This window comes from Anas acuta, chromosome 2, assembly GCF_963932015.1.
Source record: "Anas acuta chromosome 2, bAnaAcu1.1, whole genome shotgun sequence".
Lineage (NCBI taxonomy): Eukaryota > Metazoa > Chordata > Aves > Anseriformes > Anatidae > Anas > Anas acuta.
In genome coordinates this window covers 154,006,982-154,032,315 of record NC_088980.1, presented here as the reverse complement: position 1 = coordinate 154,032,315, position 25,334 = coordinate 154,006,982, and the positions used below count along the sequence as shown (strand labels likewise).

Genomic DNA, 25,334 nt, shown 5'->3' with positions numbered 1-25,334 from the left:
ACAGTTCAGATGGGGTTTGTCCTTGTAGTGAAAGGAATTTCCTTCATACTGGGAAAGTGGCTGCATCTTGTTGCATCTTCAGTTAACTGGAACTCAACTGCTTTAGATCCATCAGAAAAAAAACACCTTAAAAAACCTTAAGTCTTCAAAATCATCCTGCTTTTGGGGATGTTAAGTGCACCTTTTGTCTCAGGCACTGTACCTACAGACAGAATCCTAAAATGAAAGGCTCACAACCTGCAGCAGTGCAGACTTGCATGTTCTGCCACTGACTCTCTCTGCTTAGAGTGGCAAATAATCGTTTTGCCAGGGAAAATGCTTAACGTGCATGTTTTCTGCAAGAAGTCACAAGCTGCAGGGCTGAACCTCACGCTCCTTTATGATTCACGAGAACAGCAACGGGGTTGGAAAAAATCTTCGTGCCCCCTGTGGGCAAGACAGTGCTACATGGTGCCTCTTGGTGAAGGGGAGCAACTTGTTACGCACCTCTGGAGACATCCACTCCAAAATAATAAAGGTGGTACCAAGCTCTCTGCTCTACAGATCCGCACTGTGGCACCTCACTGCCTGCCTGTGTGGGACTTACAGGCATCTAAATTGGACAAGCTTGGACTTTGAACACGATTTCCAGACTCGGTGTGCTTTATAAACCTCCATCATGCCACACTGAAGTGCTTTCTGTTGTCTTGCTTGCAAGAGGTGCAGTAAAAAACCTGGAGAAGGTTTGTCTGCACCTCCAGGGTACACATTTTCTCTGGTGATCTAGCAAGGTGTTTTTTTGTGTGTTATTACTGATGTTAGATTAATTCTCTGAGATGGCAATTGCTGCTAATTTCTGTTGGTCGTTTTTCTTACCAGGACCAAAAAACAAGTTCCTGTAACTTTTATAGTGATACACACAAGAGTCTGGTGTAGCGGGCTATCCAAGCTATCACCCCTGTAGTTTGTTTTGCAAAAAGAAGCTCATATTCTTTCTTCCATAGGAAGATCAAATACAGTAGAATAACTCCTTTGCTTTGGAAGTCGACTTTTCAGCAATGGCATCGTCTACACAGTGTGTTTCCTTATCTTCTCCTACCTTCCCTTCAGTGACTACCTAGGCACAATAAATTGAAGATGTGCTTGGGATAAATTCCGAACTATTTTGGGCAGTAAAGCTCTGCAAGTCTAGAGACCACTCCAGCAAAAATGAGAACAAAAATCAGATTTTTTTTTTCTTTCTGAGAATCTAATGTATTCCATCCTTGTAGGTCCTTTACGGAACAGCTGAGGAAGATTTCCAGAGATGCAGGAATGCCAATCCAAGGGCAGCCGTGCTTCTGTAAATACGCCCAGGGAGCCGACAGCGTGGAGCCCATGTTCAGACATCTCAAGAACACTTACACCGGCCTGCAGCTTGTTGTGGTGATTTTGCCAGGAAAGACACCAGTCTATGGTCAGTAAGCCAAACTCACCAGCATGTTCTAGTCACAATTTCATGCATTTTTTTCGAATTATTTGAAAAACAAATTAATTCTGGTTCAATTGTATAAATTCAATTTAGAAATAGCCTATGAATTAAATTTATTCCTCTTCTTGTGCTGTGTGATGCTTTGTATTAATACCTTAATGTATGTTCTTATTTTTGACTATGCTTTTAACTTGCTTTTGCATGTTCATCCTGTTGGTTGCATTCGTGAGTGAGAAAGGTAAAATTGGGGCTTTTTGGAAATTGATTGAAGTGTTATGTTGTGGATTAAAATGAACTTACTGTAATTGGTGTCCTAAAAGTCCCAAGTGGTTGAAGTAACGAGCTCAGAAGCTGTGTAGCTTTTAAGATGTCTTTGCTTACTCATGCCATCAGCCTTTGGCAAAAGAAGTTGAATGAAGTAGAAAATTTCTGCCCGTGGATTTTTCCCATTTCAGTTTTTAACTCTTGAATCACGAGGGCACAAATGTCTGGAATTACACGGGTGAAAAAAGTCAGCAACTTCAACTGATTTTGGCAACAGATTGACAAATAGAGCATTTTACTTAGCACATAGACATAAGGTTTAATGTTTGAGACACAAACCACACATCTTGTTTTACCTAGCTCTTCCTAAACACAGGACTGTTCTTTTTCCTGTCCTGCCTTCCTCCTTTTCTCACTTAACCCTGCCTAATTGTAGCACCATCCACTGTTTTACTCCCATAGCTTCAAGGACTCTTTTTCTCACAGCCCCGATCTACCAAGCAGCTGTGGATTTGTTTTCCCCATCCCATCTCTCACCGATTTAATACAGTAGAAAATAGGTTCCTAATTCTTTTCCCAAGATTATCTGATATAAACTAAAAAGTGAGAGAGTTAAGAACAAGTCTCCACAAAACAACACTTTTTTTTTTTCTTTTTAGTTCAGCCTTGCAAAGAAAGCTGTCTGTCTCTAGGTTGTTCAGTACAAATCCAATGCAAAATGACATCTTGCAGTTTTCCTGCTTGGCATGAAGAGGGGATTCTTTCCTCCCTCTGACTACTGAGAGGATGTGGTATCTCTCTCATCTGCTTTCCTTCTCATTATCTTCAATTATGGTTCTCTCTGCGCCCTCTAATTACCTCTCATTTTCTCCCTGTGCTCTTCCATCCTCTTGCACATCTATACACACACTCTTGTCTCTTCTCCTTCTCTCCCCCTGCTCCTCAGAAAGTCTCTTTCCCTCTCCTGATGCCAAATGGTGTTGCATCTTCTCCAAGAGTAGTATTGATTCTGTTCCTTTGGGATAAATGGATATCTGCTGTCTTGGAGCCTACATTTCTTCTGAGTGTAAGATTATACACTTCCCTTAAAGCTTTTAAGTTTCAGTTTTGCTGTTAACAATGGGATTCATTTTAACCTTTGAGGAGCATGGCTCTTAATGAGTTATTTTGGAGTTTTTATGGGCCATCCTTTGCTAAAGTGGCTGCTTTTTATGCAAGTCAGGGCAAAAGATGATAAACTGGAAGGACATGACCATGATTTTCTCAATGTTATTTAGCACACTAATACTAATTTTGTGTTACTAGACCAGTGTTTAATAATAAAATGTGCATCATCCTAATATTATCCCTGTTACCTGACTCCATTAGCCAAAGATTCTTCGATGCTGCTAAAACACTGTAATTCTGAAATTATAATTAGTCTCATTTAAAATAATTTGTAGTTAAAATCAGCCAGCAGTGCCTTTAGTGATGTCTAGGACTGAGGTACTGTGTTGTGAACTGATGGAAGCGGTAGAGAACTGGGAAGAGGATTTCTGGAGAGCAGGGTTGGGTCAGGGATTATTTTTTTTTCTTTTTTCTCTTTAAACAATCATTTTACTAAAACTCCAGGTGTCACTGACTCAGTGTCTCCTACGTTTATTTGATTTGTGATACACAAAATATATATATAATTTTTTTTCTTTGTTTTGCAGCGGAGGTGAAGCGTGTTGGTGACACCGTGCTGGGAATGGCTACGCAGTGTGTTCAGATGAAGAACGTGCAAAGAACAACACCACAAACTCTGTCCAACCTCTGCTTAAAAATAAACGTCAAATTAGGAGGTGTAAATAACATTTTACTGCCACAGGGAAGGTAAGGCATCCTTCACAGAGGAAGAGGGTATTGTATGGTAAAAGAACATGGATGGTATAAGATAACTAAGTAACTAAGTGTTTTTTTCAATAGTCAATCACATTGTAATTTAAGTGAGTCTTCAGTCAGACTATATCTTTTGGCTTCAAATGCAGTTTTGCACGAGCTGGGTTACAGACTGTAGAGGAATACATGTTCCAGCTGTAATTTATTAAAAAAAAAAAAAGCTTTATTGCAATCTGGCCATTGAAATACACAGCTTCCACTTCAATGGAGAAAAAAAAATAAAATTTTGTTTGTTTTGAGTTTTCAAACAAATAGAAAACATCTTAAATAATAGTGCCTTTTCCTTTATAGATTAATTGTGGTGAAGATTCTTTATTTTATTGTACATCTCAACTTCAACAGACATCAAAAAAACAGAAGTTGAGGGCAAAGAACTAATTTATTTCCAGGGTTTACCTTGCAATTTCGTATTAGTATTACAGTGAGAAGCTTTAGTTCTACATACACACACAGATGCTGTTACTAAGAGTAACTTTAATCAAAATGAACAATTGGGTTTCTATATCAGGGAAAACATGGCATTTTTACACACATTGCATTTCAAGTTACAGAGAGCCCATGGAGCAGCCTGCTACATCATTCCTGTATCAAAGAAGCAGACACTGTTTTGCATAGATAAGCAAATTCTCACTTGATATTTAGGCTAGTCAGAGGGCAGCTGCACAAAAATAATCCAAAAAGTATCTGGTGGGGTAGAGAACGGGGCATGTTATGAGAAGGGATGGGATGTATGTTTTGTTTATCTTGTCAAATTGTGTTTATTGCACTAAATATATGAAGCCTTGGCAGTGTGGACTCTGTCAACCAGTATTAAAGCAACAGAAAATCTTTGTATTATGGAGACTGCATTTAAAAAGGCACAGTGGTTTTTAGAGCAGAGTTAAGATACTGCAGTGGAAACAAGACAGAAAGACCTGCACACCATAGAAGCAGGCTTCATAAACACAAATTCTGTGTTAAGTGCATGTGTTAACAGCAATGAAAAGGGCAGAAAGTTGAATTCTGCTCCTCGTACCAATAAACTATGCATTCAAGAAAATGGAGTTAAATAAAGGGGAAAAGGCAGAGCAGCACAACTGCACAAAGTGCCTGAATGCTCCAGAAAAGTACTTTTTGGGGGTATTTGGAACAGAACGTTTCCATCAGTATTTTATGTTGGTTGCAGGGCAGGACTAGAACAGTTATTTCTATAAAAGAACAATTCTCTAATTGCATTACAAGTTATATTGTTAAAATTGCCTTCAAATTCATTTTTAGAGGAGATCTGAGAACAGTTGAGTCTATCAACTTACCTAACCATTCTTCATACATCACGAACACCAAAAATACCAGTGGCCTAAAATCTCCCATTTAAAATCCTTTTGTTAGGAATAGAGTTGAAGCTTCGCATTTCGAGCACAGTGTTTTGGAGTTTTACTTCTGAGGCAGTAGACTAATATCTTAAGGGTTTAATTAATCTTTGAAGCACAGCTTAACAAATCTATTTCTAAAGCAGTAACTGATAGCACTGATAAGGAAAAATGTGGTTGTCTTTTCATTTGGAAACAAAATCATAATCATAAACATAATCAAAATCATAACAAAATCATGTGTGCAGTTGTTTAATTTTCTCAGATGCTATTTGATGCTGAAGAAGCAACTTTTGATCCTTCTGTGTGGTTTAATTAATAGAGGTGGTGACTCTACGAGTTAGAAAAATCCTTTTTTCTCATTTTTAGTGAAAATGAACTATCAGTTATGCTTTAAAAATATGCCTAAGTACTTTGTATGTAGCATGAGAGCCCTGATCAGGACAAAGTACTGTCTCATTGCTTGTGACCATCTCTGATTAAGTTGAAATTGTTGGCTAATTCATGGCAAGAGAATAGAGAGCTATTTAGCTGGCTTCTAATGTGCTTTATTAGGCATAAGCCATGCTGCTTTTATAAACTTGCTTTCTCTTTACCAGACCACCAGTATTTCAACAGCCTGTCATATTCCTTGGTGCAGATGTAACTCATCCTCCAGCTGGGGATGGAAAAAAGCCTTCCATTGCTGCAGTGAGTAAACTGTGTAGTTATCTTTAACCTCTGCTTTCCCCCACTGCTCAGTTCTGAAACATTTATTACTTGCAATTCTTTTGTGGTCTATTTCTTCTGATTGCCTAGTTACGGTATTACAAATTATTTCTCTGCAGAACTTAATGAAACTTTGGAGAGAAGTCTGATACTAATTACTTCAATGTGTGTATTGCTTTGTAAAATGCCCGAGATGCTAATGCACAGAGGAGCTGTTCTATTAGCTGATATTTATCAACCTGTAATAAGCTGGTGTGTGTCTAAATCTGCTTCTCCAGATCTTTTTAACCTGCGGTTAAGAATGTTAAGAACTTATCAATTGTTGAATAGGAATTTGAGAGCTTCACTTGTGTTTTTTGGGGGGGATTTAAGCTTTCTGATGACACATACTGTGCCGTAATATCAAGTATTCTTAAATAATTCAAGTAATCTTAAGTATAGAGAATGGCACGACTTGCATTATGTCCAACACCTGTAATAGATGCTCTGGCTTATTTAATAATGAGAATCTTTGCAGGCAGTATGTGCAATATTCATCTTAGACTTAACTCTGGTGCTAAATAAACAAATACCTGTTTTAAAAAGCTGCACACATGTCCTGGAAAGCGAGGTGGAGATGGGTTGGGATTTTTGATGTGTAGAGTTTTTGTTTGTTTATTTGTAAGTCCAATGGCATTTTAAAAATACGAACTTTGAGGTTTAATAAACAGAAAATTGCCTGTTTAAAAAGGCAGTTCAGTTACTTTAATCAATTACCTTTATTAAACTGCTTTTAAGTTTGGTGTGATACGAAGCCTTTTTTCCCCAGGTTGTAGGAAGCATGGACGCTCACCCTAATCGATACTGTGCCACTGTTCGGGTCCAGCAGCACCGCCAAGAAATCATCCAAGATTTGGCTGCCATGGTCAGGGAGTTGCTTATCCAGTTCTACAAATCAACCAGATTTAAACCAACTCGTATCATTTTCTACAGAGATGGCGTTTCCGAGGGGCAGTTTCAACAGGTTACATTTTTCATTTTGAGGTTTTTATTCTGTTGGTTTCTGGTAGTAAATGTAGTTTTATGTGGATGGAGCCATGAAAAGTAGTGTACCCTCAACAAATCTGTTACATTCTGACCAAGAGGAGCAGGGAAAATTTCACTTGTTTTAGGAACTTTTTTTTTAATACCTGATCACCTTAACATACTTAACTTTGCAAAAATATAAGCAATAAAGTATAGTTTTAGAACTCAAGTCTGTTCAGCATCTGTGACCTACTGAAGATACGTTAGTCAATTTGGATCCCATAGAATGTGGACAGTAATGAAAACTGAAGTGTAAGCTCATTTTCCTGCTTTACACCAAGTGTAATATTCTCTATTTTTACACTGTCACTTCTCATTTGTTCTGTTTAAAACTCAACAAATGTATTTAATTTGTTCGCTTACAAATGCCATGCTTTATTAAATATTTTTATTTATATCTTAAAGATATTAAATATGCTTTCCTTTCCAATATTCTTACATGTAAATTTAAAGATAGAGAACTTGGTCTACTTCTCAAAATCAAAGGGGAAGGGAGGAAAGGTCACTTTAGTAAACATCAATTAATAAAACTCCTTTTATTTTTTTCCATTTTTTTTATTGAGTTTTCATTTTATAGTTACCATAAATCCCAAATTGTTTTTCGCTTACTGCATTTATCTTTGTTTTTGTTGATCCCTTTAGCCTTGCTTTACACAGCTGGAAAAGCGTACACAGTTGAGCAATTCTGGATTTTTATCCCTTGTACTAGCCTAAAAAATAATTAGGCTGTTGTATGTTCAACAGCCTAATTAAATGTTCATTTGTCTTTGGCAGTTGAAAAGATTTTGACACACAGCTTTATTAGCCCAAGCCTCATGCTTGGAGCTGAACAAATACGGAACCAGCTCTGGCCTGGCTCAGGGAACGGGTGATCTAATTTGTTCTCATTAAGTGGAGAAATTGAGGTTTGATCCTGAATGCTTTGACATCTCATTGCTCTGAGTGACAGTGCAAGAAGGAACATGATAAAAGAGTCATCTCTAAGCTGTCTTTCATATTTATCACGTATCTTTATGCTTCTGACTCAGGTTCTCCATCATGAATTGCTGGCTATCAGAGAAGCATGCATTAAACTAGAAAAGGATTACCAGCCTGGAATTACATTCATAGTTGTGCAGAAAAGGCATCACACCAGACTCTTCTGTACAGATAAAAATGAACGGGTACGTTCTGACTGTGACCAACGAGTATCTAACACACATACGAACTGCTCGGGTGCTATAGGAAGAACTTGCTTCGTTTAAAGAGCTACATCATGTATTGGGTGAAATACTGTGCCTTGAAGGGAAAGCCTCCAGGTTTTATCCCATATAATAATTGGCAAGAAGATTTTATGAAAGAGCAACAGTGTGCATCCTTGAATAAGTCTTTACATCATTTTTTAAAGTTAATCAAATTGTTCCTGTTTTGGTCTCAAGTAGTGTAAGGCTTCTAATGTAGATATCTACCTCTGAAATAGTTCAGGCACTCTTTTTTTTTTTTTTTTTTTTTTTTTTTTTTTTTTGGTAAGCAGAGGTCTGTTGGATATTTCCAACACAGTTTAAGGTATGCTTCTTCCTAACGTAGTGTTAGCAAGCTCACTGATTTGATTCCTGTTGACTAGAGTGACTCTTAGGTAGCCAGCTGGGATGTAGACATGGAAACTATTAGGTGAGATGAACTCTTTTCCTTTAACGATACGTGTAAGATCTCTTAGGTATCTAATCTCTTGGATATCTGGAATTTGGTTTGGGCATATGGAGTGTCATGACATGTTATATGTAGCAGTGTACATTTGTAGGTGTTATTTCTGGAAATGGAGACTTCTGAACCCCAAACCTCTTTTCACAGACAGGGCTTTTCTCATGTTTGCTTTCCTGCTGTCAAGCTTCTCTGCCTAAGCAGAGAATTACTTCTAAGGCTGACATGCAGCTGGTTTTGTATATTAATAGTGTGATGTGGTTGCCCTTAAACTGCTTTTAAAGAGTATTTCTAAGTTCTGCTTTCAAGTAGAATATTTTGAAGGGGAGGCGAGGCCTGTCTTACAATCATGGGTTGTCCTCTTTCAGGTATAAACAAGAAAAGTCACAGAAAAATAATCTCTTCTGGAATGGGAAGGTGAAAAGAGATTGACAAATCAGTTGTGGGAAAGTCTTTTTGCATTAATCAGAAAAGCTAGTTATTATACAGAAACTCAAAGGTTTTGCAGGTCATCTCTTCCTTTTTCCCCCACTTTTTACATTTTTTTAAAATGTTTTCTTCTTCCTTGCTATACAGCTGAAAATAAAAAAAAAAGTTTGTGCACCTTAATATATTTGCATTTACTGTTCATGCAGGTTGGAAAAAGTGGAAACATTCCTGCTGGCACCACAGTGGACACAAAAATCACCCATCCATCAGAGTTTGACTTCTACCTGTGTAGTCATGCTGGTATTCAGGTACAGCACTTCGTGTTGGATGAGAACTTCAGTGCTAAGACTGGCTGTTGGTATTTTGTGTGTTCTTTACACTGGAGACAAAGGACACGACCTCATTCTACGTGTTTCTGCTTTTTCCTGTGCTGTCTGTAATGCTCTTCCATCACTGTTAACATCTAGAAGAAATAATGAACCCAAACACCCAGGAAACACATGGTGTGCAATTAGTTTAATGTGCTTCGCTCCTGCCTGCGTGCTGCTTTGAATGGTGGTGAGGTAGTTGGGCTATTTTTCCTAGCTGCCTCTTATGTTAAATTCTCTTGAAACACGCACAGGAAATCTCCAGTACGTTCAGACAGCACCATTATAGTTTCACTTTTTCTTGTGATTTCTTCTGAACCAGAAATGGAAATTATTAATCAACAACAGCACTGAAAGTTTAATACTCTTCTAAATTCAGTACTCCCTAAAAAGAAGTGCGTGCAGTGAAGGCACGAGTTAGGTTACTGTTAGTTGTGAATGTTTTGCATAAAGCTACTTTGCCTGGCTTCTTTGTAAGATTGTAAGTTTCACAAGGTCAAAGTGGACTTCAGTGCGATCATTTAATATTAGTGACGTGGAAGAAATTCTAGAAAATGGAATCCTCTCCAAAAATGCAAAGGGACTTGCTACACAAGGAGCAAGGAGGGAAGTTCTTTGCCTTTTTAAAGGAAAATTTGCTTAAGTCTAGAATTTCACATGTAATTTTGGGGAAGTAGCAGGTTGTATTGCAGTTCACCCGCAGAGATTTGAAGAGATGTTTCCGAAACGCTGACATCCTGTGTGATCTGCCTGCAGGGAACAAGCAGACCTTCGCATTACCACGTCCTCTGGGATGACAATCGTTTCTCTTCGGATGAGCTGCAGATTCTCACCTACCAGTTGTGTCATACGTACGTACGCTGCACCCGGTCGGTTTCCATCCCTGCGCCTGCCTATTACGCGCACCTGGTTGCCTTCCGAGCCAGGTACCATCTGGTGGATAAAGAACACGATAGGTGAGTTGCACGGTTTGAGATTGCTACCCAATTTCCCAGGAAGGGAAACGGGCTTGTTAATTCTGGGATCAGTGGCATCCTCGCTTAGCGGTTTGAGGGCGAGTTTGTTTGCTTTTTTTCCCAGTGAATTACGTTGTGGGTGGGGAAAAAAAATGAGGACAAACAAAAACAAAACAACAACAAAACAACCAACAAAAAAAAAAAACAACCCACAAACCAAAAGTAAACAAAAGAACCAAAGCCAACAAGCAGGAGATCTTCCTGTATGCTTCTGTGCTGTTTTTTCAGAACTTCAATAGTATTTTAAGGGCAATGAACTGTTCAGAAGAAATAAATGACGTGAAAACCTTACGTGTGAGGAGAGGCAGATTAAATAGGGTTTCTTTTCGCCCTCCCTTTTACCCCCCCCCCTCCCTTCTCTTTCAGTGCTGAAGGCAGCCACACTTCGGGTCAGAGTAATGGCAGAGATCATCAAGCACTTGCTAAAGCAGTTCAAGTTCATCAGGACACGTTGCGCACTATGTACTTTGCTTGACATGTTTTAATGTTTAGCGACTCAGTACAATAGAGAGTTGGATTCACATGAGACCAGCTGCACTTAGACCAACAGTTGCCCAAGCTACAGTGACAGCCAGCCATGAGGGACGCCTCTTAATTTCTTTCCCATTTGCAAAGAAAGCCTTCCGTCCAGAATTTCAGACTTGATTGTGAACTGCGTTCTTGTACCAAACCCCACGATTGTTGGAAATGTGGTTTGCCAAAATCTCTAAGCTGTCTGTTATAAAACAGACCCATATTTTATAATTGAACCAAGAGCTGTGATCTCAGGGCTTAGGGAAAAACAAAACAAAGCAACAAAACACCGACCTCTTCGTTCAGTTTGCTATTCATTTAACCGCTTTTAATAATTTGGAGAGATCTAATTCATACTCAAGTTGGTGGGCAAAAATGCTGTGAATTAGCTTTTAATACAAAGAAAAAGCAAAGCGTTTTTTGGCTCTTTATGAAGCCTCTATTATTCTAGATGCATTTACAAAATGTTTATTTTCAAAAGAGTGACAAAATCCTGGTTTTCAACTGTCTTACAAAGATTGTTCTCTCTGTGTCTAAGGGCAAATGTATTTTCTGAAGCTTGTTTCTTGAATGTTTTTTATTGTGCTGCATTTAAAAATGTTTTTTCATAGACTAAAGAAGAATTTAAAAAAAAAAAAGAAACAAACTCGTACCTAAACTTTTAATAGGTCCAGTTAGATTGGCAAGACGTGCCATTTTTGAGAAGCAAAAATTGTAAAGGATTTTTTTAATCACACTGACAGCTAACTTTAGAATTTGTCATACAGGACTGTGACACTTACTTTCCAAAGTCTCTAAGGAATACGGGTCTGTGGTGATAAAATACAGTACAATCTTCTTTCACTGTTATGTTTGAATTAATGTAAATTTTATATATGTTTCACAGTATTAATGTGATAGACTAGATGCTATTATTTATTTTTATTTACTAAGGAGTGCTCATTATGCTTCTGTTAACATATCAAGAATGCTTTGGATTTAGAAATTAAAACCTTCTCGTGAGGACATTACTCTTCAAATGCAAAAAAAAAAAAAAATATGCAACTGACTTTGTGAGAGCTCAGAGATACGTGCAGTGTGTGTTGTGGAGCTTGTAATGTGTAGAAGGGCTTTTCGAGCGTGCACACAGCAGAGCAGGGTTTACCTGTGCCGTTCAGAGACGCACACGAGACCAACATTCTGTATTTTCAAGCACAAAACACTTGTTTTTTTTTATTTATGTGTTGGTTACTGGCGAAGCGGGCGCTCTGGGAGAGGAGAGTGGTTCACTGTTGGTGATTTTAGACAGAAGTCAGAGAATCTATGCAGTAAAGATAAATCTTAGGAAACTGAAGTTTACTTTTGAAGGGAGGGGAAGCTCTCTTCATTATGCATAAGGTCAATGGTAAATGTGAGAGTTTTGCCATTCTCTTCGGAGAAGCATTAATTAAAGCTGATAATTGTTAGACAAACGCTTCTGTTAGTTTGCACACTGGGTTCAGAAGAAAACCATAATCCATATGGAAACCATTGCACTAATTACAATGCCACAAGCAGGTTTAGGAGGAAATGTTAAAAGCCCAGGAAATGTTGATGTTGACTTGATTTTGTTCGTCGTCATAGGATAACTTAAATACATTGGTAAGAGGCAGGTTGTGAAAATGTCCTTCTCTTCCATTTTTGCGTTGTCTTTTCCCCTTTTTCTCTTAGCAGAAGCTCAGTCACTGCTCTGAGTCCGTTTACCTCTAGCCACTGAGGCGGGTGCGTAGCTTTAACCCCCGCGGAGCTCTGTGCCATATAGCAGAGGGACTAAACCTGGTTGCTGTCGAATAAGCTAGAAAATGCCCGAGCTGTGCTGCAAAAAGAGCTGTAGGTACATAACTTCGTACACCTCGTAGTGTTGATTGTCAGTGGTGTTTAGGTGAAATAACGCGAATCCTAGTAACAGAGGAGTGGTGTTTGTGGTGTTCTCATTCCTTGATTGGGCTGCTGGGTCAGATTTTCTTCTTGGTCAGTTTTGTAAACCTAGATTATTATTTTTTTTTTTAAATGACGCTGGTGTAACAGAAAGCAAGTTCCAGGTCGCATCGTCTGTCTTCCTGTTTCCCAGCCAGGTTGCACATACCTCCCTCACAAGCGCTGCTAAGCTGCAGAGGCTTTTCCGTAAGGGACACGTTGCACTTCTCCGTCTGCTTGCTTGAGAAGTTTCAGATTTCAGCCAAGGTTTGAATTCGGCAGAGTTTTATATCAGAATTATTTTTGTACGGATTATTCTTAACAAATAGGAGAGATGGAACACTTTTAAATAAAGCGCCAGTTATTTTTGTTTGCTGTTCTTCCTGCAGAGACCTCTTGGATGTGAATCTCATCCTCCTCTTCCCTCTCCCTGCAGATCTGGAATAAAGGACTTGATCCAAGGACTTTACGGTGGTCAGGTCAGGCTAAGAGGGCAGAATCTGTCTTCACCCCCAAATCTTATTTCTGGAGCAGACTGTAGGACTTCCTGCACCCTATTTAGGATGCATTCTTTGGGCTGTTGCAGAAGGGCTATCAGGCAGACCCTGTAATCTCAGTGTAGCTCTCATCTCTGCATCCTCTTGGAAAGACCAGGAGTTTTGTGTAGCTTTCCCACCTGCAGTGTGAAGAACTTGGGATGGTTGCGTGCATTTCAGGCTCGGCACATTTCTACCTTGCACAGGTTTTTAAGCCTCCGGTGCCACGAAGTCAACAGCTTGACTTCTCCCTCCTTTCCCCTGCTGCCCCTGCCCCGGTGGCGAATTAATGACTAACTTAGAGCATTTTTCTAAAAACTTTTGATGAAGTATTATACTTGGAAAAGCAGCGTGCTATAAGCCCAGGAGCTATTTTCTGGCAATATTTGTCATACTCAAAACCTCTCCTGTCCCTCACAAAAAGGGGAGGAGGCTGACAGACACCTAAACCCCTACTCCTATTTTTATTTTTTTTACCCCTTTCTCCTGTTTTGTGTTTTGTAAGAGCAGCAATATCTCAGGTAAACGCAACGCTGAAGACGTCTCCATCTCTCACGTACTCCTGCTGCCGAAGTCGTGGCTGAGGCGGGCAGTTATAACCACTAAGTCACTGTGCAGCTCAGGCCAGCAATAACCCAAAGTGTTTTACCTCCTGGCAGCTGTTCTCCGAGGCCGTGCAGAGGAGCTGCGTGGCTGCAGTTGCAAAAGAGCACTGGGCAGGACCTCTTCCATTGCATTTGCTCCCCGTTATGTCCCTGACAGTGACCTTTTGCTGTTGGTGCAGCCTGTCCTGGTGCTCAGCGGGCTGAAAGCTGATCCTGATGGCACCCTGGTGAGGAAAATATCTCCTTCCCCTTCCAGGCATCAGCGCCGTTAGGGACAAAGTGACGGGTGGCAGTCCTGCAGTATTTATTTTGGTGCAGCTCATCTTTAAGAGGGTGCTCAGGAGGTGAAGAGGTATTATGAATGAGTTGCCCGCTATGGGTTGCTTTGCTGGCTTTGTACTGAAATGGTAACACTATAGAAAGAGAAATACCCAAATACTGGAGCAGGTTGTGGATCTCTGTCCTTGGGAAGGCTCCGATCTGCTGGGCCTGCTTTGGGCAGGGGCCTTGGCATCTCCAAAGAGCCCTCCCAAAGCGTGTGGTTCTGTGACAATCACAACGTAGTAACAAAGACTAAAATACTTTAAAACTCCTCTCTTTTAATGTACGGGCTGTAATACAGTATTACCTGGTGTGAGAAACTTCTGCTCCCTTGGCTCCATCAGATAATGTCCGCTCTGCCTCTTCTTCGGTCAGTCCTTAGGAGCAGATGTCCCACTGTGAAATGTAGGAAGGAGGGGGATTTAGTAGGGGGATTTCTCTCAGCCTTACATCAGTTTGGCCTTCCAGATAGCCCTATGCAACCGTAACTGCTGGTATGGCCGCGTGCACTGATCACTTCTTTTTATTACGACTCCTCCTCCTGACTCGCTTCGAGTTAGGCTGCTTCAATGTTTGGATTGCTGACTTAAAATCAACGATCTTCCACGTTGCAGAAGCTTTGGCATATTAATTTCCTTGGGTTTAGATCTGGCAGGTGGGAAAGGTTTGGGATTAGTCGTTTACCTAAGCTGTTAGGGAAGGTTTTGTGTGTTAACCTGCTGCAGCTAGCATGGAAAACCTACAGGTACCTAAGTTTAAAACAAGAAATTTGTACTACACATTTCTGATCTTCATCCAGGCATTACGTTCCCTGATTATTTAAGCAAAAATGTTGCTAAGCTTTAGCTTGAAATCCGACTATCAATAACTCCTGCAGCCTCTGTCCATTTTTAACATCTCTTGTCCAGGCATTAATAGACCACTTGTAAAACTACATGGAGGTGCAAATGGGGACATCGTTGCCTCTTGATGTCACCCAGTTATCATTGCTGGTGGCACAGATAACCCATAGGGGATTGTTTTTTCTTTTAAATACCTTTTACACCCAAAAAAGGAATGTAAAAAAAAAAATCTTGTTCTGTTTTTCACACTCAATACCAATGTAGGAAAATCAGTTTTTTTTCCTACTTTTTAATGCTCTCCTACAGTAGCATCTGTTTTTGTTTTGTGTTGTTTTTCCTGACGGTGTGGCTCTCTCTCTCCCTAATACAGGACAGTACTATGTTTTTTTAAAACTTTTACATACATTTGGCAACGCTTCTTGTTGCATACGTGCAGTCTTAAGGAAAACTTCAAGTAGAAGGTAATTGCACTGATTGTTTTTAAACTCCCTTTTTACTGTAAGACTTTTTTTTGTCCTCCCATCTGCTGTAGCTCTTTAAAGATACTGTAAATAGTGCTACGGACAGCAAAGCCTGCAGTGCTGTGGATGCCCTTCCTTGCTCTTACGTTGTAGGAATACTGCCATATTTTACAGTGTTGAGCTATGAGCTTTGCTTCTAAATGTTGTTGTGCTTCGTTTGCGTTAGGGTGTGAATCTGAGGCCACAGTTGCTTCGTTAGGGGGCGTTTGCCAATCCTTGGTAGCAATTAGCTGATTAATTAATGCAGTGTCTGTGCTCTCAGCTCCAGTTGTTGTCCTGCTGCGTCTTCCCGGCTTCCTTCAGCATTTGATTCCCGTGTCGTGTTGAGGAGAACCGGTCTGCGGGGCAGAATTAGCAGGGTAACAGGGATTTGGGCTGCGATTTATGGATATAAAACCCAAATTTTTGTCTCCGGCGGGTCAGTGACCGGAGCTGCATCCCTCCGAGGTGTTGCGTTGAATCCCAAGGAGCTGGGGCTCATCGTGTGTGTGGCACAGAACCAGTTTTATCTCCTTTTGTCTCTTTCAGTTGCTGCTGCTTTGTTATTTCCTTGCCTGCAGCGTTCAGATGAATGTAACGGCTCGGCCAAATCACTACGGAAGGTGGTTGTTAGTTAGCGAGCAGATGCAGTTCAAGGCTACCTCCTCAATTCCTCCACAGATAAATGAATTTCTGAAGTGAGCCTACTACTCAGCAGCCAAAACGCTCCCTGAGGAACTCTTTATTTTTGCTGTTACATGCTGGAGAACCAGCGGTGCCATACTGTGATCCTAAACATCTCCTTTTCGCTCCTCTTGTCTTCCGAAGGTGTCGGCGTGGCTTGTGCTGGTGCAAAGGTGGTGCTGAGGTTCAGAAAAAGGTGCTGAGGTTTCAGAAAGAGCTCGGCACATCACGCCTGGTGCGTTTCTTCTTGTGCAGGGTCATCTGATAGAAGCAACTCGGTGTCACCTCCCCGTTCACTTGCTGGCTTTGGACACTCTTGCTTCCAAGCAAAGCCTCTTCTCGTCTTTCAGCTGTTGGCCAACAAATGTCATGCTTTCACTGCAAGTGACATCAAGGTGCTTGAGATATATTTTGAGTCTGAAACAAAAAAAATACGTTCTGTTACCTGCCATTTCATCACTTTTAATCTTTGGCCGTAGACACTAACGAAGCCTGTCGGTGGCGGGGATGAAGTTGTGGCTTTTGGGAAGAATTCTTGCTGAGCGATGGCGAGTGACGGAATAAATAAGCTCGGTAATGATTGAACAGGGTAAAATCCTGAACACTTTGTTCAGTTCTTCATTCTAACTTCACAACCCCTTCCCCAAAGCACGAAGAAGAGGATTTTGCTCTAGGGTAAATAGCTGCTTTTGGAAAATATTTCACTACAGCCTGGTTTTGTGGATCCATAGACACTATTGACGTTGCTGTGGCCTGGAAGAGGATTCCCTGTGCAGGCAGGGGATTGTGAGCACATCCCCTTAAAATGATGAGGGAGGCCAGGTGAACCATTTCTACCAGAAATCTGCCAAATACGCACTCATTGAGGCGACAGCAAGCAACACTTTGTTTTCCTTCTGGCTTCCCCGCAGATCCTGCTGGCATCTTCCAGCCCCTTCCCCCTTAACGGGAAGGCTGGCAGGCAGTTCCCAAAAGCTGCCTTCTGCTCTCGGCATCGCAGAGCACCTCAGATTTGGTCTGGATGTGTTGCTGGACCAGGTTGCTTTAGTTTTGCTCTATTTTTTCCTCCTTTAGGACCTGAAATACCTGCTGGAATAGCTGCTCTGCCCAGCAGCAGCAGTTACAGATACAGCTAACCTAGGAACGAGCCTATTAATTGTCCCTGAAGCATTAATTTAAACATTTCCGACCATTTTATGCCTGCCTGTGCTTGGCAAGCATGAATTGTGAAAAGGTCAGCAAGCAACCTTGGGAGTTCCTACTCCCCTGCCCGCTCCTCTTTGTCTTGACTTTGTTAGCTTACATTTCCTAGCAGGAAAATAAAAAACCCCACACTGTGTAATCGGGATCCTATTCTTTTCCTATCAGCTTTTCCTGTTTCTGCACCAAGGGAGGAAGCTCCCCTCTTAGCAGCATACGTAGAACTGCCTGGTTTTGCTTGGTCCATGCATGGTGGGGACCCCAAAATCTCACCTCTGTGGCCGACATTGATCGTGATTGACCCTAATTTTTTGACCCTCTTTGACCCTAATTGATCGTGATTCTCACTTTCTCCTGAAACTGACCCCTTGAACTCCTCATCTCATTTACAAGTGACAATTTTGCCGTCTTATTTTGATGTAAATACCGCATCTCTAATTGCCTGGCCAACTTGAATCCTCAACTGATCTGAAATTGCCTGTCAGTGTTCAATCCCCAGAATGTCTCCAGCTTAACTGAAGGTTGTTGTGTTTTCCCCATCCTTTGCTATCGAGCTTGGGGCAGCAAAAACAGTGTTTTTTTGATTTTATGGGGCTGAAGGGTAAGATAATGGATGGATTTGCAGATGGCAGATATACTTAAGGGGTGATTACTAGCAAGCACCTGGGAAAGCCGTGCTTTTTTTTTATAGGGAGATGCAAAATCAAAAATAGTGCTCAGACACGAAGGTGTGAAGGCAGAGCTTTTTGGGGAACAATAAGCACAATCTCACTGGCTTCCATAGCCCGTTGTTAGTCTGTACAATCCCAAAACCTCCAACTTTCGGGGCAGTTTGTAAATAGAGACCTCACCCCAGGCGTCTACGTGGCCAGGTGGTTGACTTGGTCACGGAAGGGCGAGGTGGAAAAGAGAATGTATTGATTAAATCCCCCCCCTCTTTTTTTTTTTTTCCCTTAAGTTTGGTACCTTGCAGACTTAACTGACATCTATTAAAACCCCTGTCCTGGAAGATTTTCATTTCTTTATTTTTATAAAATAACTCAAAACCAACCAAAAAAGGAACTCGGAAGTTTCCCGTTGGACGTGCTCCCTCGAATCCAAACGCTTTTATGACCGTGTAAAGTTTACTTTTTTTGAAAGAAGAAAAAACAACAAAAAAAAAGAAAAACCTAAGATGTTAAGGGCCTCATTTCAAGTGGTACTAAGTATTTGTTGGCTAGCTTGCGTGTTGCATCCGTATTAAAACGTCTCGTGCTTGCGGTGTGTAAATGATGTAGCGCTGTTGGGGTAAGCACTTGTCACACACAACCCCTTGACTGAGTTTTAAACGCATCAGAGGCATTGTAGGGTTGATGGTGTAGATGAAGTGGTGCTTTATGTTCCCCAGAGCCGGCGGGGTTTTGTGTAGATGTGTTGGGGAGACGCGTTGGCCGTGGCTCGGTGTTGGCATAACGCTGCGTGGCGGCGCCGCTTTGAATTAAGCCTTAACAAAAAAAATAAATGGATAAATTCATCAGATTTTCTCAGAGCAGGCAAAAATACTGTTTAACCAGAGTAGGATCCTCCTCGAAAGCTAAACTCGGATAAAGGAAGGCTCATCTGAGAAGGAAAGGGAAAAACCTGTAGATCTCTATACTGTGACCGACCTCCTCAGGCGCTGGCGTTGCCCTACAGGAGCCGGGCTCTCTGCGTTTCTCGGGCAGTCTGCCCCAAAAACGGGCTTTCTGAAATCTCAGCTCCTTGCGTTAGGCATCTTCTCCTCCCTCCCCCTGCTAGGAAATCTCAGCCCGAAGGAGGATTGCTGAAATTTTGCAGTGAAAAGGGACAAAAGCAACCCAAATCCAACCGTTCTCGAGATCCGTGCTTGCTTCAGGTAGTGCCATCGCTTGCGCTTCTCCGGCTGACATCTGATCCTTCAAATGTTAGGGCCAGGGGGCAAATCACGTGGCGGGTTGGGGACCCAGCTTTCTTTTTCGATTTGGATCTACCTCATTTCAACAGTTGGGTGCTATGAACTCAAATTGTCGACGAGATTGGCAAAAAAAAAAAAAAAAAAAAAAGCGACCAAACTGCGCGTGCCGGCCGACCTCGGGGCGGAGGCGGTCGTTTGCAAACCAAAACCTTTTGGGTTTCTTCTTTAGAAACAACAACGTTGTCGTTCAGTTTTTCTTCTTTGTGCCTTTGTGTTTCTTCCCAGTGCGTAACAATCAAAAGTCATTGCTCTTGATCGGAAACAGCAGACGAATTTTAACCGCAGAGCTTAAAAAAAAAAAAGAAGAGAAAAGCAGCATATTTTTAGCAAATTGGAGAATATTTTTCAGTGTATCGAACCGTAAAGTGTACAGTATCAGAGCAGAACTAGGCAAAGAGAAATACCCAATAAAGAAGTTTTTGAAATGAATACTTCCCACCCGAGATATATAGATTTATATCTCTATATATGCATATATAACATAGGTGCACATACAGCATATAGCTGTGTGGGCACCTCTGTGTGCATATATATAAAAAATATGAATATATATAAAAAAAAAAATGAAGGGATCCATGGGTAAGGGGAAGGGAATCAAATGTAATTTGACTTTTCCACACAGTTTTATATCTAACAGTTTACAACTATGTATAAGTTTTTCTACTATGTAAGCCTTTTTTACTTAAAAAATAAGCCTTTTGGGGAAATTTAAGTTGTGATATACTATCATTTTTTGAAGTTTAAAAAAAAAATGAAATAAAAAATCGACTTTCTACCAATGCTTAATACAGAGGGGGAAATCTTTTTTCTGTAGAATTGTATTTAGTTTAAATATTAAAGGAAAATCTATGTATGGAACTGTACAAGTGCTGACAGGCCGGGCTGGCAGGACTTCAAAGCTGTTTCCTACGGCTTTCGGCTGCAGAGAGACTCGAACAAAAGGAAGATGCCTCTGTTAAATGTTTTTATAAAACTGCTCCATCAGGTCTATACTTAAGCTATATTTTCTAAAGCCTCTACTCATCCTTTAATATGCTGCAGATAAATTATCAGCATGGTTGCACTTTCTCAGTAATAATGTATGCCCTGCAATTGGCTCGAGATAAGGACTTTAGTTTTTTAACAAAACCAATAGTACTTTGGGCAGAAGGTAATATTTATATAGGTACCTCAAGAAAAAATAAATAAAAAAAAAAAAGCCTGAATATGCTGCATTTTGTTCCTTTCACATTTTTCATGTAGCATTTGTTTGCTTTTAATTTTTGTATTTTTATTTTTTAGTAGATTTCTAGCTACCTGTTTTGCTTCGGGGGACCCCGGTAGCATTTTTTTAGAGCGGTGTTTTCTGTCGAGCTCGTAGGGTGTAGTGTCCGTCCTTGGTTTCATGCAGGAGCTCGGGGGGGGGGGGTTGCCCTGCATCGTGTACGCAACGGGGAGGGGGGGGACCACGAGGAAATTCACTTTCCGTAGACTTCAGGAAAAGGATTTTATCCCCCGAAAACAGACAATAGGTGTTCCTAGCCCTCGGCGTGCTCGTACCGCTTTCGGGACTCTTTTCTCAAGTAGGGATGGGGAGAGGGGCAGCGTGTTGGGGAAAAAGCCAAAGGGACCAAATTTCCCCTGTTGGTCAATGTTTTGGGGGTGCCGAGCTGCCCGAATTAAGGCTTGGTGAGCATCGGGCCCTGGCACGGAGTAGGATCCCACCAGAGGTTCTTCCACCTCTGCCTTTCCCAGCCAGGGGAATCCGAAAAACGTGCAAAGAGGGGGAATTGCTGTTGAGAACCATTGAAGGAAGCTTCAAAGGCTGTGAAGTGGAGCATTTATTGTCGTGTTTTTAAGCTTCGGTGGGTCCTTTTCCAAGTTTGTTTTACAGCTTGCAAGGTAAAATAGTTTTGCACTACTTTTGCAATAAACTCATGAAAAAACCTAACAGTTTCTGTTCTGGTTTCTTACTGTATATATACAACTAATACTAAAGACCTAGCATAGTGTTTCTCACCTCAAAACATAAGACTCGTAACAAGCTCAGAATGCTGTAATTCCTGACAAAATAATGATGTGAATGATATTTTATAAAGTTATTTTGTATGGTGTCAATTTTGTTTTGCCTCATAGTATGTCAATAAAATAAAATTCCTCATCTTTACGGGCTTGTTTGCTGTCTTTCTTCCATTTGACTTGTTTTTTGCAGTTACTTGTGCACTGTGAAATGTAAAATTATCGATTGCTGCAGTCTGCAGCTCAGGTAAAAATCCTGGTGGCAGAACCAAGGTGATGTCCCCTGTTAAATCACAATTCAGGTTTAAATGTGCTGGTTTTGGGCTGTTTTTTGGGAGAGGAGAGAATCTCTCTGTCACCTGAATACCTTGAAGTTCTGGTCCATGCTCTGCCACGTGCCCCTGGGCACATCACATCAATGATAATTGTGCTCTGTAACAGCCCGGCTCCAAGAACCCTTTTCAGCATTACAGGCAGCTGGAGCAGCTCCCAAGGCAGAACTGCTGGTGGAAAATGCAATTCTGAAACTAAGCCCAATGGTAAGTGCCGTAAGTGTGTGTATGTCCTAAAAATGATCACATCTGATGTCTTTACCTCAAAATACAGCTGCCAGCATGCAGCCCTCCGTGCTGCAGCTGTTTTGGAGCTCTCCATGCCCTAGTTATGGTCCACCTGAGGTAATGTGGTGGTGCTGGGCCTTAGCTATGGCTCCGGGGCGCTACCCTGAGACCTTGTGGCTCTTAAAGACAACTCAGGTGTTTTTTTGGGGTTCTCCAGTGATACCTCTGGGTGCAGAACCTTTCCCTAACCCCCAGCCTGACCCTCCCCTGTCCCAGCTCCATGCCGTTCCCTCGGGTCCTGTCGCTGTCCCCAGAGAGCAGAGCTCAGCGCCTGCCCCTCCGCTCCCTTCGTGAGGGAGCTGCAGGCTGCCATGAGGCCTCCCCTCGGCCTGCTCTGGGCTCAACAAACCAAGGCACCTCAGCTGTCACTTTTCATAAAAAACGTTTATTTCAAAGTCGCATATAAAGTTGTACACAGGAAAGTTACCTTTATAGTGTAAAAAAAAATAATCCAGCTCTCACTTAAATGGTGAATGGTTCACTCTCAACAACCCACCTTTACCAGGCCTCAAACAACACGTGTTTTGTCAGACACCACAGACACACTGCAGACGTGGAGAGCTGGGTACAGAGCAAGGTTCTCCATGTACATATTTACATCGTTTTCTAACGTTAGCTATCTATTTTCTTACCACCACAGCCACCGAACCACACCAGCTCTCAGAAGGGCTCTCATCCTCTCCCCATTTCTGCGCAGGGACACCCCTGGGGGCTGCGTTCCAGTTTTACACAACACTTTTCAGAGAAGGCCAGGACAGCAGACAGTAAGATACTGTGTAAAACACCTCCCCTCCCCTCATTTTCCCACTCTGAGGAGAAAGAAACTGGGGTAGAGCCCCCTCCTAGAGAGCTGAAACAGCTTTTGGACTGAAAGCTGCCCTGAAGGACTTGTAAATTTGGTAAGGATTGTCTGAAGAAGTCCCATTGTGAATTGCCTCAGTGAGTTCTGTCAAATTTACGTGAGCATTTCTCTTCCCCACCGAGTTTTCCGAGGGAAGAATTCCATTCTTCAGCAAGGACCAAAGTTCAATTTCTTTTAAACTTCTTAAAGCAAAAGCAAATGGCTCAGTATATAAATATATCCAGCTTCTGGAATCTCAGTCACAAAAATAGCATCCTTTATACAACAGAGAACGGATCAGCTACGAAGTAGTTCTCCTCTAGCCTTAAGACCCAACATCTTCACCCACAGCTTCGTCTTCATCATCTTCCTCCTCATCCTCCTCTTCACCTTCCCCCACTTCTCCATCTCGCTTCTCTTTTTCGAGCATTTTTAGGTATTTGCTAGCTAGGATCTTCTTTGGCAGGATATCTGGAAGGCAGAATTGCTTCTGTTAGAGTCAGTTTGAAACTTCAGTTGGCTCATTCGTAATGTTGCATTCATACCACTACTGAAACAGCCTAAAAGAGGCTTTTTTTGTTCATTTTACATTATTATTTAATAACCAGATTAATTAGTCTGACAGCTATAATAAAATCAGTCTATACAGCTGTACTAAAAGAAAGGAATTACCCACGCATAGCACAAGGAATGTTATTTATTTGATGTAAAATGGAGTGCTCAGCCACCTCTGACGGATTCAGTAGGACAACGACCTTATTTATGTCCTATAAAAACAGGTTTTCTCCATTCAGGACAATAAAAAGGGCCCTGAGAAAGCCCAGCCTAACAATGTCTCCTTCTCACTTTATATCCTATGCTGATAACTTTTCCGAGCCAATTGTTACAACAAAATTACAAGTTTGAAGCGTGCACACGCGTGTATACCTTGTATACACAGATTAAAACAGGGAGAGGAAGCATACGATGAATCACTTCGAGAAACAGGACTCACCGATTTAAAGGTATAATTTGTGAGCCATGTAATTTGTACCAAAGACGTGCACTGATCTTGTTTTATAGGCTGAGCGCTTTCAAATGGAGTTGTGGAAGGCTTATGGCAATATGCTGAGCACTAATTAGCCGTGTATAAATTGGAAACACCACAAAAATCTCTATTGCCAAAGAAGGGTTGTCAGTGACATAGCTTATGAGTTCCATTTTAACGTTATATAAAAGATTAACAACCATGCAGGAGGGTTGTGCTCTCACTGAGTTGTTTTGTGAGGACAAGGCTTCATTTTCCCAATTTGACTGGATTTCCTGTCACTCCATAGATACCTGCAAGGAACTGGAAGGTTTCACACTCTTCTGCAGTATGCGACAGGTCACTGTAAGTCAGAGCGTTCTTCTCCTTGCCTCGGCCGTGTTTGTAGGAGTAGGATGCCAAATACTGGACAAAAAGCTCCTAAAGAGTTGAAGCAAGTAGTAAGAATTCAGATACAGAGCTGGCAGCAGTTCTCTTTAATCCCCAAAGGCAAAACCACCACATTTAACTGTACACATACAGGGCACCCTGTGCAGAGACCCACTCATTTGAGAAGGGCTTGATACACCTCAGAAAGTCAGGATATGGACTCATAGAATCATTAAGGTTGGAAAAGAGCTCCAAGACCATCTGGTTCAACTATCATTGTGCTGCCAGTATCACCACTGAACCACGTCCCTAAGCACCAGGCCCAACCTTTCCCTGAACACCCCCAGGGACGGTGACTCCACCACCTCCCTGGGCAACCCATCCCAGTGCCTGACTGCTCTTGCTGAGCAGAAATGTCTCCTCATTTCCAACCTGAACCTCCCCTGGCACAACTTGAGGCCATTCCCTCTCGTCCTATCACTGATTACCTGTGAGAAGAGGCCGACCCCCAGCTCCCCACAGCTTCCTTTCAGGCAGAGAGCAATGAGGTCTCCCCTGAGCCTCCTCTTTAGACTGAACACCCCCAGTTCCTCACAGGACTTGTGTTCCAGGCCCTTCACCAGCTTCTTAGCCCTTCTCTGGCCACGCTCCAGGGCCTCGATGTCCTTCTTGTAGTGAGGGGCCCAAAACTGATCCCAGCACTCGAGGTGCGGCCTCAGCAGAGCAGAGCACAGGGGGACGATCACCCCCCTGCTCCTGCTGCCTGCACTATGAGCCCCCCAGAGCTAATTAGACCCTGCTGACCGGACAGGAGGCGGCAGCAGCCCCCAGAGCCCCGGGGCTGACCCCGAGCCGCCCCTCAGCGCCTCGCCTCATGGAGGAGGAGGAGGAGGAGGAGCGGGCCCGGGAGGGCACAGAGAGGGAGCAGCCGGTACCGTGGCCTTGGCGGTGAGGAAGAGCGCGTCCTGGTTGATGCTGGAGACCTCCGGGGAGCTCTTCATGATCACTCGGATGCGGGACAGGGGCAGCGACACCAGCCGGTGCTCCCCACCGCCGCCGCTCAACCTGGCCGCCATCTTATGCCCGCCCCGGCCGGCCCGCCGAAGAAATGGGCGGCCGCCG

The 25,334-nt window shown here is 42.0% G+C and overlaps 2 protein-coding genes across 2 annotated transcripts in view; one reads left to right on the top strand and one right to left on the bottom strand.

Moving 5' to 3' along the window:
- AGO2 (argonaute RISC catalytic component 2) overlaps positions 1-21,503 on the top strand; it is a 54,447-nt gene extending 32,944 nt beyond the window's left edge. Inside the window, exons 12-19 of the mRNA XM_068672721.1 lie at positions 1,251-1,435; positions 3,409-3,568; positions 5,583-5,673; positions 6,500-6,694; positions 7,785-7,919; positions 9,072-9,173; positions 9,990-10,189; positions 10,616-21,503. Of these exons, the coding sequence (XP_068528822.1) occupies positions 1,251-1,435; positions 3,409-3,568; positions 5,583-5,673; positions 6,500-6,694; positions 7,785-7,919; positions 9,072-9,173; positions 9,990-10,189; positions 10,616-10,724 (1,177 nt within the window). The 3' untranslated portion in view covers positions 10,725-21,503. The remainder of the gene's footprint in view (positions 1-1,250; positions 1,436-3,408; positions 3,569-5,582; positions 5,674-6,499; positions 6,695-7,784; positions 7,920-9,071; positions 9,174-9,989; positions 10,190-10,615) is intronic.
- Positions 21,504-22,340: 837 nt separating this feature from the next.
- CHRAC1 (chromatin accessibility complex subunit 1) lies at positions 22,341-25,334 on the bottom strand. Its single transcript, XM_068672720.1, has 3 exons — positions 25,148-25,334; positions 24,137-24,263; positions 22,341-23,287 (listed from the first exon to the last, which is right to left on the bottom strand). Exons 1-3 carry the CDS (start codon positions 25,286-25,288, stop codon positions 23,142-23,144), a joined length of 414 nt encoding a protein of 137 aa, XP_068528821.1. The 5' UTR covers positions 25,289-25,334; the 3' UTR covers positions 22,341-23,141.

What these genes read in the sequence shown, in the direction of transcription:
- CHRAC1 (XM_068672720.1), bottom strand. Translation starts at nt 25,288, where the DNA reads ATGGCGGCCAGGTTGAGCGGCGGCGGTGGGGAGCACCGGCTGGTGTCG. An exon ending in TCCTCACCGCCAAGGCCACG is followed by an intron (nt 24,264 to 25,147) that starts GTACCGGCTGCT and finishes TCAACTCTTTAG; the next exon opens with GAGCTTTTTGTCCAGTATTT. An exon ending in AACCTTCCAGTTCCTTGCAG is followed by an intron (nt 23,288 to 24,136) that starts GTATCTATGGAG and finishes TCTGCCTTCCAG; the next exon opens with ATATCCTGCCAAAGAAGATC.